General features: G+C 30.9%; 2 protein-coding genes across 2 annotated transcripts in view; one reads left to right on the top strand and one right to left on the bottom strand.

The window, feature by feature from the left end:
- The window catches only part of LOC102625085 (mitochondrial import inner membrane translocase subunit PAM16 like 2), a 73,693-nt gene that overhangs the window by 7,795 nt on the left and 49,388 nt on the right, over positions 1 to 16,510 (top strand). The gene's annotated exons all lie outside the window — the stretch shown is intronic.
- Positions 7,283 to 8,421, bottom strand: LOC102628162 (malonyl-CoA:anthocyanidin 5-O-glucoside-6''-O-malonyltransferase-like). Its single transcript, XM_052440012.1, has one exon. The coding sequence runs from the start codon at positions 8,051 to 8,053 to the stop codon at positions 7,604 to 7,606; it is 450 nt and encodes a 149-aa protein (XP_052295972.1). The 5' UTR covers positions 8,054 to 8,421; the 3' UTR covers positions 7,283 to 7,603.

Raw genomic sequence — 16,510 nt, 5'->3', positions numbered from 1 at the left:
AGGTTGCCGTCATCAAATTTTCTACCCATAGATTGTGGAAATTTAGATTGAATGAGCATACACTTTACTCTCTCTACAAGTGTCATGCTTATTCTTTTTGCCATCCTGTTTTGTTGAGGTGTTAAACCTTACTGTTCTATGCTTAGTTATCCTCTCATTTACACAATAACTCCCAAACTTCTGATTACAAAACTTTAAGCCATCACCAAAGAAATTAGATTTCTTTTCAAATCAAACACATGCCTGACTTGTTTTTATCTTCATTTTGGTCCCACCACGTAACATAAGATTCACATTGCCTATTCTAATGACTAAATATTGCATTATACATCATCATCACTTTACCATCATTAAACTTGTGATATTCAGTAAAGTAATTCTTAAAAGGACTTATGTGAAAGGTACAGTTTGAATTTAAAATCCATTTACCTTTTTTTATTGTTGTTAGTTGTTATACACATGCCTGCTGATTCATATCCTTCTTCTTCTACAATGGCTAAATGTCTACATTGATTCTTTAGGTTTATTCTTTCTTTCTGGACAATTTTTCTAGAAGTGGCCTCCTTTATGAAAATTAATGAAAACATTTCCAGATCCTTGATTTTTTTTTTTTTTTTGCTTCTCTTGTTTCCTTTTCTTTTCTTTTCTTTTCTTCATTCTTGTCATATCTTCCTTTTATAGTTAAAACCTCACCAGATCTATTCTCCATATCATCTTGTTTCCCTTATAACTCGCTAGTGTTAAGTGCTATCTTAATTTCATCAAGAGTTAAGGTTTGCATTCCATATATTATGGCATCAACATAATGCTCATATGACTTAAGTAAGGAACTGACCAAAAGAAGAGCTTTACCTTTATCATTCAAACCCTCATCTATAGTTTTCAAAGTATCACACACCTTATTGAACTCCTCTATATTTTGTTCAAGAGATGATCCCTCTGCCATTCTTAAGGTAAACTTTCTCTGTTTAATGTAGAGTCTTTTTACAAGAGACTCATTCATGTAAAGACTTTTAAGTTTTGCCCATAAGTTTGCAACCGTCTTCTCTTTAACTACCTCTCTATTGACTAAATCACCAAGGCTCATAATTATGGTGCTTTTGGCCTTCTTATCATTTTCAACTGCTTGCCTTGGGATCTTGGATGATGAAACTTATTTTCCTTTTTTGTTAGATACTGGTTCAATTGCATCCCACAGTCCTTGAGTGATAAACAAGGCCTCAATCTTTATTTTCCACATATTGAAATCATTCTAGCCATTAGACTTTTCTAGATCAATCTTATGAGTAGCCATACTTGAACCTTATTAAAATACCAAGCTCTAATACCAATTGTAGTGTTTTGACTTACTAATCAACCAAGCAAGACCAAGCACTACCGTGGATCGCAAGCAAGCCTTGTTAAGATGTTTAGCTTATAGATTGAAACCATAAATTATCAATTGAAATACCAAGAACAATCAACAAGGTTCAATGAATAAAAAAATGAGTATAAACTTAAAATTGAGGCAAGCAAAGGCAAGAAACAAAGAGATTTACGTAGTTCAGCTGTACCAAAATGGGCACAACCTACATCCACAGGAGAAGCATTCTTATGAGCTTTTATTGACGATTAATGGATAATCTTCACACAAAAATTACAAAAGACTATTGAGAATAAGCTAGAATTTCTTTCTCTTTTATCTCTCTCTATATTGCAATTAATGATGATTAAAATTGCTTCGCTGATCAGCTTATATAACTACGTCAGTAACAACTTAACAAACTAAGATTGCATAGCTCTACGACACATAGATAATAGATTTACCAAATTAGATTAAAGTTTCTCACATGTTCATCATATGCATCACTTAAGTAGTTATAAAAAACGGCTGCTTGTTGATGTATTATTGATGTTAATAAATCATAAGAGATGCATGTGCTTTTCTCGTGACCTTTTAACTGTAATATCAAGTTCAAAATTGTGTCGTGTCTTGCTGTTAAGTTTGATTCATGATAACTCTATGAAATGAGAGTTATCATGGTGTTTTATGCTTAAATCAACATTACTTAGAGAGTAAAGATATGTTTTAGCTGCATTTTAATTACATTTTGCATGAGTAGTTGTTTAAGTTTAATTTCAATAAAATTCATGTGTTTTTAGATTTTTGTGCTTTGATGATGTGCATAATTGTAGGTGACCAAGAAACTCAAATTTCATGGATGGAACATTGAAGGAGCAGGCGTGCAAAGTTACAAAAGAACTTGGATGCAATGGAATTAAATCAAGTTTGGAATAATAAAAATGTTGGAGCAATATGTTGTAGCGCTGTTGCTGTAGCAACTACTGGAACAACGATAAACGAGATTTTATGCATTAGACAAAAGACTGCAATATAAAGTTTCCAAAAATAAGAGATTCACTGCCATACATTTCTGGTAACCCTAATTTCGACTTATAAAAGGAGCACATTACAACGAAAAAGGAGGCCGTGAAGAGAAAAAAAGATAGAGATACAACACAAGAGAAAACAGAGATCAAGAGAGAGAATTGAGGATGGCAACAACAGATTCAAGAAGAATATCGAGCGAATTCATAAAGACGAGCATATTTCAACTATTGTTCTTGCTCTCTTGTTTCTATCTTGTTATGATGATTTGTTTGAAGGCTGAAACTATTTGGTTTTTGTTTTATCACAAATTATGAACTAAATTTATTTATGGTTGAGTGATAAACAATCTTGATGGTTAATTGACTGATATTTATCGTTGCTGCATGTTTGCTAGAACATGTTGTTTTGATAATACTTATTACAATTCACTATTTTAGTTGATCACCCATTTAGTGATACTACCTAAGAAAGAAACTAAAAAAGGCCTGACTTAGTAGAACATATCAGAGCAATACTTGGTTTTAGATTGGGTTTCCTGAGTTAAGTTTAACTTGATTAAAAAAGGGCCATGCTTAATCTAAAACTTATGATGAACTAGACATGGGGATTCACCTTGTAGGGTAATTAGAACATAAGACGTGTAATGCTATATCTGATGTTAGCCTGACAATTGATCATTGTTAAGTTGCATCAAGATATGAGACATCGAATAAGACACAGCTGATGGTACATAAGGATTATGCCCAGTGATGTAGCAATCAAACAAAAAATTAGGAAAATAGTCAAGATCATTAAGTGAGTTTAATCACTCAACTACTCTATTCTCATCAATTAGTCTCTTGTGTTAAAGTTGAAATTCTTCTTAATTATATTTTATTTATTGCCTTGTTAATTTTAGGATTTATCAATTGTTCTTTTATAAATAATTTAAAATTGCACTGATTAGGTTACTATAGCAATTCCTATAATACCAATCCTTGTGGAGATGATCTTGAATACTATCATTATATTACTTGTTGTGTACACTTGCACATTGACACCCATAACATTAGAATTCAAATAACAATTCATCATACAGCTTCATAAAAGTGGACAACAATGACATTGATATGGCCGTGGAAAAGGTGACATTAATGGGTTAAGAAGGTTCTTAAAATAGTAAAGAAAATCGATATGAGTGTCGAGCTGTGGCCATATCCTTTCAATCCAAAGTACCAAAATTTTACTCAACATTACTATTATCGACAACAGTAGCATCAATGCCATCATCATCATAGCCAAATTCTAATTGCAAACAACTACATGTTTTAGTAGTCTTCTTCTTCATACAACTATGAAAAGCATGGCTACAGTGGCAATTTTGGTTATTATCCATAGTCACCTTATTCTCATATCTTTGATGAACTGATTGATGCCATGTTCAGTGATGAAAATCCTCATGCTTGTTCTCTAATATGATTATTCTCTTTTAGGAATCTTTGATCCTTCTAATTTTTATCAGTCGTTCTTTGGATGAGATAATTTTGCACAAGATACAATTTGCAATATGAAGTGAAGCTAAGGGTTTGTTTGTTATTGAGATGCTATAGCTTTTATGTAATAGCAACTGTGTAAAATATCTTTGGCAAATCTAATAAATTTATGTTAAAATTACATTAAATTTAATACAATTCAATTTCAAAAGTAATTATAAGTACATTAAAATAAATATTAAATTAATTATAGGATACGACATTGCTTATTATTTAACCAGAACGTTCCTTTATCATTTACAGAATTTGTGAGGGTAGAAAATGTAATTTTTAATTATAAATATCAAATATATTATTATTTATGATTGGAGTAGGCAATAATTTGTTTTTGCCATATCATTTACATTAATTATTTCAATCCTTTTACTCTAACAACATTTTATTTTTTGTATTACTATTGGATGCATTGCAGAGCTATTAATTCCACTTTCATCCGTAAAATACAGTTATTACAAAGTACATGCACAAGATTTTCCAGGTACAATGGGTAATTACTATCTTCTCGCTTCTCACAAAGTACGTAGGGTTTAATAATTAATTTTAATAACCGTTAATATTTAAAGAAGGATTAATCAACTCAATCAATTATTGAGATGAAGTTAACCTTTGGCGTTTTCGACACTTGGGGATATTGACGAAGGTAGATTGTAAGCTACATGACAACAATGCTACAACATCCAAGTATTAAATCTATGATTTCTCTTTTGTCTACCAAGAGATACAAGAAATGTTTGCGACGCTTCATTTTAATACTACTAATTCGTTTGATTAATTGTCGGCTTTGATGTTTATCTCAAAAAGAAAAAATACAATTTGATTATATTGGAAATCAATTTTTTTTAATTAGTCATCGACACTATGAGGGAAGCTTTATTAACTGAAAAAATGACATCTAGTTACGGAGATGTAATAAGTCTTACCGCAATGCATAACAGTAATCCAAAAAGGCGTCAAAGCAGTACAATAAAAGAAAAAAATAAATGCACGATAAAGCCAATATATAGAGCCTACTAGAATTAATGAAACCTATATTGAGGGAGATTGTTACAATCTTTTTTAGAGAAGTTGACTAATATCACCTTGATCAAGATCTTCTTCTTATCTGATCTTCTTCTGAGCAAATTTGACGAATCTGATTAGTGGTTAATAAATTAAAAAATAAAAATAGTTAAATCTTAATTATACACTAATACTAAAATACATGTGGTATAAGATCTGTAAAAGATTAGGAAAAAATCCTAATCCAGTATCAACTGGCAACTATTTCCACCAAGTAAACTCATGAAATGCACACAAAGATTAGCTAGCTTATCCGCCAAAGCATTGCTTTAATTTTGTGAAAAGTATAGGAAAAGTGAAAAGTCAAAACACATACCGCAAAGAAGAAGATGACAATTAAGCCGTATGTCCCTAAGTACACAAGGGCGTTTCCAAAGATGGATTAGAAAGCAATAAACTGACCAATACTGAGTTGTATTCCAGACACAGATTCGTCCAACCATTTCTTTTTCCCTCTCTTTTTCTTTTTTAAAAACAATTATTGGTTATACCAATAAGTAAACAATTATGCATACTATATGAAACTCTAATCCAAGATTTAAGTCTTGGTAAGGCTATCCAATAACCTTGGAGCTAGAAGGAAATTAACATAAAAGAATGAATGATTTTATGTTAATACATTACAGACGTATGATTATTACGTGCATGAAGCTGGGTAGTCTAATCCCCTCTTAGAAAGAAATTAAAAGAATTTTAATTAAAATATCATCATGCCAAAAGTTTTAGATAATTCAAAATGAGTAAATATTTGTTAATTTTCAGTACTAGATTTGAGAAAGACAGGAATTATTAAGGTTAGAGAAAGACGCTTGTATTTTTAGTGATGTGGCAAATAACTAGCAAAAATAATATGAAACTTTGTTATATTAATTAAATATTTATTTATTTTAAATATTATTTTTGAGGTAGACATAGATATTATTAAGGTTAGAGAAAGCTGCTTGTATGTTTCGTGGATGTGGTAAATTAGTGGCAAAAATAATATGAAATTTTTTTATATTAATTAAATTAATTATATCATATGCAATTTAGCAATATAAGCTTCAGTAAAACATGAGTGCTCAAAGTATTTTTTAAGATACAAATAACCGCAACCTGAAAACAATAGACGTAAAGTAGAAATAGGATAAGTGGTACTAACAAAGTGATCTAATTGCTTATTCATCTTTATTATTCAACAGACTACTTTCTCACAATTGATTAAATGATGTGTATAAAAAAAACAACGCACCAGATAACGCTCACACATAACAGATCACATCATATACCCATTATCGATAAACATCCTTTTTTTTATTAAAACTGAATTTCAATATTTTTTACAACTAATCATTATTACAAAAGTATTTATACAAAATAAGAGAAATAACTTATTAACAAAATCAATGGAATCAACCCAAGGGGAAATCATAGACATAGTCTTTGTCAGCTTTCTTTTGCTTCTCGATCAAACACACTTTACTTGTAAGTCTTGAGTATTTGAAATTGTCACATGATACCACATGATTAATAGAAAATGTAGCATCTAAATTAGATTCTTGGCAAGTTCTAATGACTGAAATTAGCATGCTTTTAGTGTTAGCCACTACAAGCAAAGCTAATATGACGAAACTAAGACTCTCAACTTTTTTCTATTTCTTAATTGAATTGTAGAGTTATAAGTAAAGAAGCAAAACTGGTATTAAAGAAAAATTTTAATGCTTAGTAAGATTTTATTTACAAACAATAATGTTGTAGGTATTAAGAAATTTATTTGAGCGCCTATGATTATGAATAAGACATTAATCGAAGTACTTGTAATTGGACATTGTAGTTTTCAAAAGAATTATATGATATTTTTGAGACTGCATATGATTATGTCAACTTAGGCCATAAAACATTTGATTATTAATTATGTATTTTGATTTTGGTCGATGAACTTGTGGAGTAACTTGAGAATTAGTTTATTATTTTCATATCATAAATTAATAAGGGAACAGTGAAAATGAGATTTGTCTTTGACTTATTTCTAGTAGGACTTGTTACTAGATGTGTTATCAAATGCATAAGGGTTATTTAATAATGTGAAATAAATGAAATATATAAATAATCAAATAAGTGGCCTCAACAATAATGAGTACACCATCATAATCTTATATCTTAATAGAATAGAATGAAGACAAAAAACTCAAAATATAATAAACTCAATTAAGACCATTAACAAAGAAAGAACCAAAAGCTTTCATTTGTGGATCAATTTTAGAATACATAAGAGATAATATAACCAACTAATGTATTATGACATGTGAAATTGAATTTAATAAATTCACCACTTGCATGATTGTTTTTCAAAATAAATGTACACATGTCATAACACCATTTGCTTGTTATATAACTAATAAAATACCTCTAATATATTATAAAATTTCTACCATTTATGTTTCCAAAACAACACCGCCTCCATTTCTACTCTCTACCAAATACGTAGCTCTAATACAATCCAACACAATCTCCACCTTTTTCAGCTTCCCCCACCCAAAATAACATCAAAATAGTTTGATCCAGCTAACCCAAGCAATCTTTTTCGAGCTTGACCTCCACCGTCTTTTATGAATTTCAATACATACAAAATCTTCCCCTCAGATCCTTCAATGATGTCCCTTTATAGCCCTTTGACCAAATCACTTAACTTGAACGCAACATATGCAATCCCATTTTCTGGATCCACGACATCACTTGCTTTTACAGCCTTACCATGCCCACTAACACAGTTACCAAAATAATTAGTCGGAAGAGGAGGATCCAACCAGCTTCTACAATCTACTTCGACTGGCAACATAACAGTTGCATCACCTTCCTCTCCCGTTGCTTTAACCAGGAAAACGTAGACATAAGCACATGTAAGCACATAAGATGATAAATGAAGTTCTTTTGCTCGTCTTATAAGTACCTCAATTCCCTGTACCTTATCTCGCAGTTTCTTTATGTCTTCACGGGTCAACTCGAAACTCTTTCGAGGCACGTCAGAATACGCTTTCAGAGCTGGCAAACTGACGAGCTTCAAGCTTAGCTTGTAGGATTGAAAGCCTAGCCAGTGGTTCGCATAAACCATGTACAGCCCTTTCGGATCTTTGATGAGAGTTCGGTCAAATCACGGGATTAGCTCGGCGGGTAATAATATCGAAGAATTATTAAGGTTTTGTTGTTCCATCCGAATTAGTTGTTTGCATAAATAAGCCCGAGATCTCTCAAACATTGTTTTGCTCTTCCTGTGGATAACAGCGTTGTGAGTGAAAACGGAGATGCAAAACCCTTAGTTTCGAAACAAAATTATTTATATAGCAATCACCTCAGCTTTTTCGTCTGATATTGACAACTTTGGTGTTAGATGATGAATTCAACGACTTCATAGTTTCCGTTATTGCGAGAGAGGCGGTTGAAGTCGGCGTCAGATTCAGTGACGGTGAGTGAGATACATAGTTTTCCTCAGGAAGTAGTAAATGGTTAGCTTTGCAGAGTCTGCAAGCCACATAATGTAACCAGTGAGGGGGAGATAATCAAGGAGAGTGAGAAAAAGAGAGTAAGTGAGCCTTAGGAAGATCATTGAGTTGAATAAATCAAAAGTTGAGTCAAATATTTGATAGAAAAAAAAGTGTTCTGAGGGTGGAAATTTTTACTAGAAAGTTTCTCGGTATGTTAGCAGAAAAGTGAAACCGGTGACTGAGTCGGATAAAAGTAGGCCGATTTTGCTTAGAGATGGCCAACGAGCCCTGTGCCGACGTAGTCCATTAAAAGAAATGCAGGTTTATATTCATGTCGTTCAGTGTCTACCATGTGTTTTGTACCGTACCATGTGGTGTCAAAATTTTCTGCATAGGCCCAGGCCCAGCACATGTGTTATACCTAAGCGGGTCGTGCCGTGTTATAGGCTGTGCCTAAGAACAAAACTCGAGAAATTTTTTTCTTTTCTATTTTTTTAAGTGAGCATGCCAAGTTATTGGTATGCTTTTTTCAAGTCTATATGTTTTTTTTGGGGTCCATGTGTCTTTAGTCAAATTTAATAGAATCAAAAATTCAAAACACAATTTCATATTCAATTGTAATAAACTAATAATAGTAAGATAATGTAATACTAATTATTAAGTTAGACACTATGGAATTAGAATTCTTTTTCAATATTTAACAACGATAACAACAACAATAAAAATTTTTTCTTAGTGGTTAATTTAATTGTTAAATTGGACGTACATATAATTATAGATCATTCTCCATAATAACATCAATACATATATTTAATAAAATCATGATATTTATAATTTTATTTATTAAAATCATGATATTATCTTTTCATTTAATAAATTATAAACATAAAACAATTAGAGTATTTTTTCAAATTAAGAATTAAATGAATTTAAAAAACTTACACTAATAAAATATATTAAAATATTCAATTTCAAGCTATTTGCTTTCATTAAAAAGTGTAACATATTAATTACGGGCCTTTTCACATCTCATACTTTAACCTATCTCTAATCATGTCGTACTTTTAAGGCTCACATACCTAAAATTCTCAGCCCAACCCAACCCAACCTATGTGCATGGCACGACATGCCATGTGCCTTACTGGAACATGCTCGTGCCGTACCGTGCCACGAGCCGCTCAGCCCATTGGCCATCTCTAATTTTGCTAATTGAACGTATTTTCACCTTATAAGAGTAAAAAGTAAAAAAAAAAAAACAATATCGGTAAATACTAAAAACCCCTAGCTAGTAGTACTTTACTATGGCTAGTGCATCAATATTTTGACTTTTCAAGCCTTTAGATGGCATTTGCCATCGTAATTCCAATCAATGCCAAATGTGAAGTAATAAATTTGACATGATTGCCTACCAAATTTGATCTACAAACACGTATTAAGTGCTTGTTTGGTATAACTTATTAAATGATTATAAGTATTTATTTAATCTCGTAAGCTCTTATTAAAATTCTTGTTGTTGTTTGGCTACTTTTTAGTAGAGGTTTTGAAGATTAAATAAGTTATTTTTCCTCCACTAGCAAAAGCTCAAACTAGAAGTACAGGTTAAAATTTTTTTATTAAACATTAAAATATCTAAAATATCATTTAATTATTCAATAATCTTATTTCATTCCTTTCATAATATAACTATAAAAAAATTACCCATTAAAGTAATTTTATAATTTTTAATAAAAGTTTTCATTGACAACCAAAAATTAAATTGTTTTCAGTAAAAGCTCTACTTATAGAAGCTCTATTAACAAAATATCTACTTAAATAAGCTCTATTTGAAAGTTATACCAAACGGAGCCTAAGAAAACCTATTATAATGATTATGACTTTTTTTTTCTTTTTTAATCAATATGTACACATATAATCAATTTCGGATCTTTTTATTTTTAGTTTTTATCAAATCATCATATAAAATCATATCAAGTGGATTGCAGCTAGTTGCCAATTATTTTTTAACACACACACACACACAAACGCACATAATAGGTGGTTTCAACTAAAGTTGTCAAAATAGGATACCAAGTGATGTTTGTGTCATATCAAATTTAGGTCGACCTAAACACGACCCATTTAGTAATCATGACAAAATATTGAGACCCTAACTCAACACAAAAAATAGATGGGTTACCTAAGAACCTACGCAATATTTATATATTTAACAAAATTTTCATTAAATATTTGCATATGTGTGTGTATGTTTATATATACAATTTATCGATATTGTAAAATATACATATCTACCATTACACATTACACTATTGAAGTTTTAATCATATATATTATTATATATCGATATCATAAAATATACATGTCTACCAATATTTTATAATTTTAATACTATTAAAGTTCTAAATCTAAATAAAATTTTATAAAATGAATGTCTATGTTCATCCTTGCAAAAAAGTAAAATAAAATAAAATAAAGAATTATATCCAATATTTGAGTTTTGATGATAAAAACCTGCAAATTAATTTAGAATAAAAAACATAATTGTGTCATTGATTGAGATAGTAGGTCAAGAATTTTAACCCTAACAAAAAAAAAATCGTGTCAAACCGGGCCCAACCTATTTAATAATTATTGTTGATTTTTACTTCAATTGCTATGGTGTCAATGTGCAAGTATACACAACAATTAATAAAATGATGAGTATTGAAGATCGTCTCCACAAGGATTGATGCTATCAGACTTGCTACAACAATTTCAACAGTGCAATCTATGTTCTAAATTAAATCAATACAATTAAGACTACCAAATAACTTAGTAAAATAAAATCTCAATAAATAAAAATTGCGATGAATAGAGTTGGCATGTTAAACACAAAGGTTAAATCAATAGAGATGGAGTGGTTGAGTGCGTAAACTCCCATTGATGGTGTTGACTGTTTTATTCATGTTAAAGTCAGTTGCTGCAGCACTATGCAGAAACCAACTTTATTCTCAACGGTTGCATGTTGGATGTCTTATATCTTTATGCAATCTAACAGTGACCAGTTGCTATGTCAACATAAGATATAGCATTACACGTTTATGTTCTCTTTACCCTACAAGGTGAATCCCTATATTTAGTTCATCATTAATCTTAGATTAAGCATGGCCCTTTTAGGACTCAAGTTAAACTTAATCCAGGAAACTCAATTAAAGAACAACTATTGCTCTGATATGTTCCACTAGGATAGGCCCTTTTGTGGCTCTTTCCTAGCTTGAACCATTAAATGAGTGGTCAGCCGAAATAATAACTTTAACTAAGTACTATCAAAGCAAAATGCTATAGCAAACATGCAGCAACATTTATATTCAGTCAATTAACCATCAAACTAGTTTAACACTCAACCACAATTAAATTTAGTTTATAATTTGTGAAAGGTAAATAAACAACCAAGTTCTTGCCATCGAATACATCTTCAATGATTAATGAGTAGCAAATAAACAATAAAAGAAAGAGAAATAACATATTCCAATCGATTCTGCAAGTTCTTCTACTGGTGCAGCCTTGAATTCTGATCGGGAATTTTGTATCTTCATTGTCACTTTTCTGTTTTTTATCTTGATTGACGGCCTCTCCCCTTATATCTTTTCATGTACGCCTCCTTTTATGGTTGAAAACTAGGGTAAACGAAAACTTTTAGGGTGCGCCTCTTTAGATTTAGAAACTGCAGATCGCAATATTCTAAATACCCTGCCCGAATTTTCTGTCAATGCTCGATGATTGCTACACCAATGGTTGCTACAGCATCTGCACTGTTCCAGCCTTGCTTCTAGTCTTCTGTAGCCATATCGTTTGTCCTTTTTATAAGTCCATTGCAACAACAGCCTTTTTATAGAATTCAGGTTTCCAATCACCTATAATTAAGCACATGTTTTAGGCATACAATTATTCAAATCACACAAACTTCATCAAACTTAAACTAAGATAGATGTTAATGCAAACCAACATCAAAATGTACTAAAAGCACATCAATTATTCTTTAAGTAGTCTTGATTTAAACCTAAAAGTCTCATGATAACTCTAATTTCATAGAGTTATCATAATTTTGTCAAATTTGACGGCTCATACCCATTTATTCGTATCGTGTTCATGTCAAATTTTGCTAATTATAGTTTAATGTATATATTGGCCCATCACTTTTTCAAGTTTTGGATTGAAGTCCAAAAACTCAAATACTTTTATCTTCACATTCTCCACTTTACAAACTTCATTCAAATGATCATTTAAAAAAGCAGCATCTAAAAAACCTTTATGCACATAGCTTAACTACAAGAACCATTCCCAGCACTAATCAAGCTCACACAGAACTTGAATTTGGTTGTTGGAATCACTTTTGCATATCAACTGGGTTAACATATGTATAGATCTTTGCTACCACGACAGACCTTTCTCTAATAAAGTGTAGTTTGACATTAATGCACTTAGTCCCTTCATGATTAAAGGTGGGAATAAATAAACAATCTTAAAAAATTATGGGTTCATTATGTTTTTTTCCTTAGAGAAAATAAAATATTCCAGCTTAGTATAAAACTAAATACTTCAATTTAGTTTTCGGTTTAAAATTTCAAATTTGAAAAACTGAACTGAATAACCACAAAAATAATTTTTAAGTTAAAAATGCCACGTGGCATTTAGAAGAGGGTTAAACCAGATCAGACCCTAAAAAAACTAGTTTGGTTTTGGTTTTGATTCAGTGTATTTATTGTGAAAGATTTTAATATACTCGCAAGCGCACGAATCTAAAAATGGAATAGTGGTAACGAGGTCGAACCCACAGGGATTTCTATAAATTGAAAAATCTAATTTAAATCTAAAATTAATATTAATCCTAACCTAGTTGAGCAAATTGAGTTTTTAAGAAAATTAAACTAAGAAAACAATTAAAGCAACGGAGAATTTAGTAAAACAAAAATTACCAAAGTTTCAGAATCCACCACTATTCAACTAGTAATTATCTAATTATTAATTAATTCCTAATTTTAGAGTGACAACTCAAAATCAATCTATGTCATCTCATGGATATAACAATTAAGCCCAATTAAAATTAATCTTGTGTAGGTTATTTTTCTTCTTAATAGTATGATATCTAAGCATCTCATATAAACATATTGAATAACAAAGAGTCAAAGTTTTCATAAGACCTCTATGTAAATAATTTAATGAAAAATATAGAATCAAAGATAATCATGTATAAACTTTATAGATCCAAGCATAAATTTAGTCAAATATTAATCTTAACAATCAATAATGCATGAGAGAATTAATGAAAAGATTTTAATAACATCCAACTAATCATGTGAAACAAGAACCATAAACATTAAAGTACACATGTAGGGAATTAATTAAAAAAATAATTATTTCATTGAATAGAGTTTCAACCTTAACCTCAATATAAGAAAATTAGCTAGACATACTTGAATTGGGGGTAACAAATAAAATAAAACCAGCCATGGGAAGCTGAACTGCTATTGTTGTCGTTATTCTTCTTCTCTGCCAAATGCTTTCTTTTTCTCCTCTGATGGCTCCTCTTTCAAAAGCCAAAGTCCGCTTTTTATAATGCTTAGCCACCCACCGACTTAACAAAGCCCACTCACCAAGCCCTTTTTAAATTGTTTCCTTATTAAGATTTGAAAGCTAGCCACACGTTTAACTTAAAAGCAAAAGGCCAATTAATAATTTCTTCTTTTAATGCCCTGCACATGCATTCTAAATTGCTAAATCTTTGACCTGTGGCAAGGTAATTAACTATATCAGCAAACCATGGTACAACATTTACACTTATAAGTTCCTCATCTAAGAAAGATTCATTCAAAGGTAAAGATTATGGAATAAATTTAAAATCAACGCGAGATAAATGATCGCCACAACATTTTCAGAACATTTTTTATCTCTAAATTCAATGTCAAATTCCTGTAAAAGCAACACCCAATGAATCAATCTTGTTGTTGGTTATATTTATATCAAATGCTATTGATGCCAATGTGCAAGTGTACACAACAAGTAATAAAGTGATGAATATTTAAGATCATCTCCACAGGGATTGATGTTACTAGAAATGCTACAGCAATCACAATAGTGCAATCTACCTTGATTTTGAAAGGAACAAATGTAAAGTTGGTTACTATTGAACTGATAATTGTGAGAGAATAAAATGAAACAACGCAATAATGAAACAAATTAAAAAAAATGCGTCGAATGATCAAATGAGAATAATGTAGTTGAATGATCAAACTCTCTTTATGGGCTGACTGTTCTTTATCAAGTTAACACCAATTGCTACAACAATTTCTATAGCATTGGGCAGAATTTATTTTGCATCCTCAATTGTCGCATATTGGAATTCTCATACCTGTAAGTATCTTAGCAATGACCAGTTGTTATTCTACCTATGGCATGTCATTATGAACATCCACTCTCTCTACCCTACAAGGTGAGTACTTATGTCTAAGTTATCACAAATCTTAACTTCAAGTATGGCCCTTATGAGATTCAAGATAAACTTAATCCAGGAAACTTATATTAAGATCAAGTATTACTATAATAATATCCACTAAGACATGCCCTTTTGCGGCTCTATCTTAACTTTAACAATTAAATGGGTGGTCAACCGAGATAACAGTTATAATAATAACTACTAGAGTAAAATGTTATAGCAATTATATAGCAACTCATAGGAACATTTAAGAACCCATTAGATTATTTATCACTCAACTACAATCAAGTTTAGTTCATATTCTGAAAGAGAAAAACAAACAGCAATATATTAGTCACGAAATACATTGGTTTAATCAAAGAGTGAAGAAAGAATAAGTGAAGAACGATAGATAGTGAATCCAAATAACTCTACTGGATTTTTTAATGATACGGCCTTGGTTCCCTTGAGATCTGATCTTCTTTTTCTTTTTCTCTCCAATTTTTCTAAAGATAATTCCTTTTTCATTTTATGTGATGTGCGCCTCCTTTTATAACTGAAAACTAGGGTAAACAAAAGCCTCAGGCGTATATGAGTCAAATTAGGAAACTACAGATCGCAATTCTGCAGCTAACCTGCGCTAAGTTTTCTCCCTCGGTGTTCCAGGATTGCCGCAGCAATGATTGCTCCAGCAATGGCTATAACACTACATTGTTCCCGATTGTGTTTCACTTCTTTTGTGGCCATATTTTTTTTTCTTCTTGCTAGCTTAATATCTCAGCATCCCTTCATGAATTATGAACTTCTGAAAACCTACAATTATGCACATGTTTTGAACACAAATTACTTTAAATCAAGCAAACTTATTAAGACTCAACTAAAATGGATGTTTATGCAAAATATAACCAAAATATAATAAAAACACATCATTTACTCTCTAAGTGGTCTTGATTTAAGTTTAGAATTGTTGTAATAACTCTCATTTCATAGAGTTATCACTTGCCTTAGCATCTTTCTTAGTAAGTAAATATTTCAAAACAGCATGATCAGTAAAAATAATCACTTTACAACCTATAAGATAAGATTTGAATTTATCAAGTGCAAACACCACAACTAGCATTTCTTTTTCTATAGTTGAGTAGTTCAATTGTGCATCATTGAGTGTCATACTAGCATAATAAATCACATAAGGCATACGATGTAATCTTTGTCCTAAAACTGCTCCTACAGCATAATCAGATGCATCACACATAATTTCAAAAGGCAAATCCCAATTAAGTGGTTGAATGATAGGTGAAGAAGTCAACAATTTCTTAAGTTTTTCAAAAGTATCAAGACAAAAATCATCAAAGATAAAATGTACATTCTTAGCAAGTAAATTGCATAAGGGTCTAGAAATTTTACTAAAATCTTTAATGAATCTTCTATCAAAACCAGTATGTCCAAGGAAATATCTTACTTCTTTTACGAATTTGGGAGGTGGGAGATTAGAAATTAAATCCACCTTGGCTTTGTCGATTTCTATACCTCTGCTGGAAATTATATGATCAAGAACAATACCTTGTTTTACTATGAAGTGGCACTTTTTCCAATTTAGAACCAAGTTCTTTTCTTTATATCTCTGCAAAACTAATGTTAG

Source organism: Citrus sinensis, chromosome 4, assembly GCF_022201045.2.
Source record: "Citrus sinensis cultivar Valencia sweet orange chromosome 4, DVS_A1.0, whole genome shotgun sequence".
NCBI lineage: Eukaryota > Viridiplantae > Streptophyta > Magnoliopsida > Sapindales > Rutaceae > Citrus > Citrus sinensis.
This window is presented reverse-complemented; position numbering and strand designations above follow the sequence as displayed.

What these genes read in the sequence shown, in the direction of transcription:
- LOC102628162 (XM_052440012.1), bottom strand. Translation starts at nt 8,053, where the DNA reads ATGGTTTATGCGAACCACTGGCTAGGCTTTCAATCCTACAAGCTAAGC.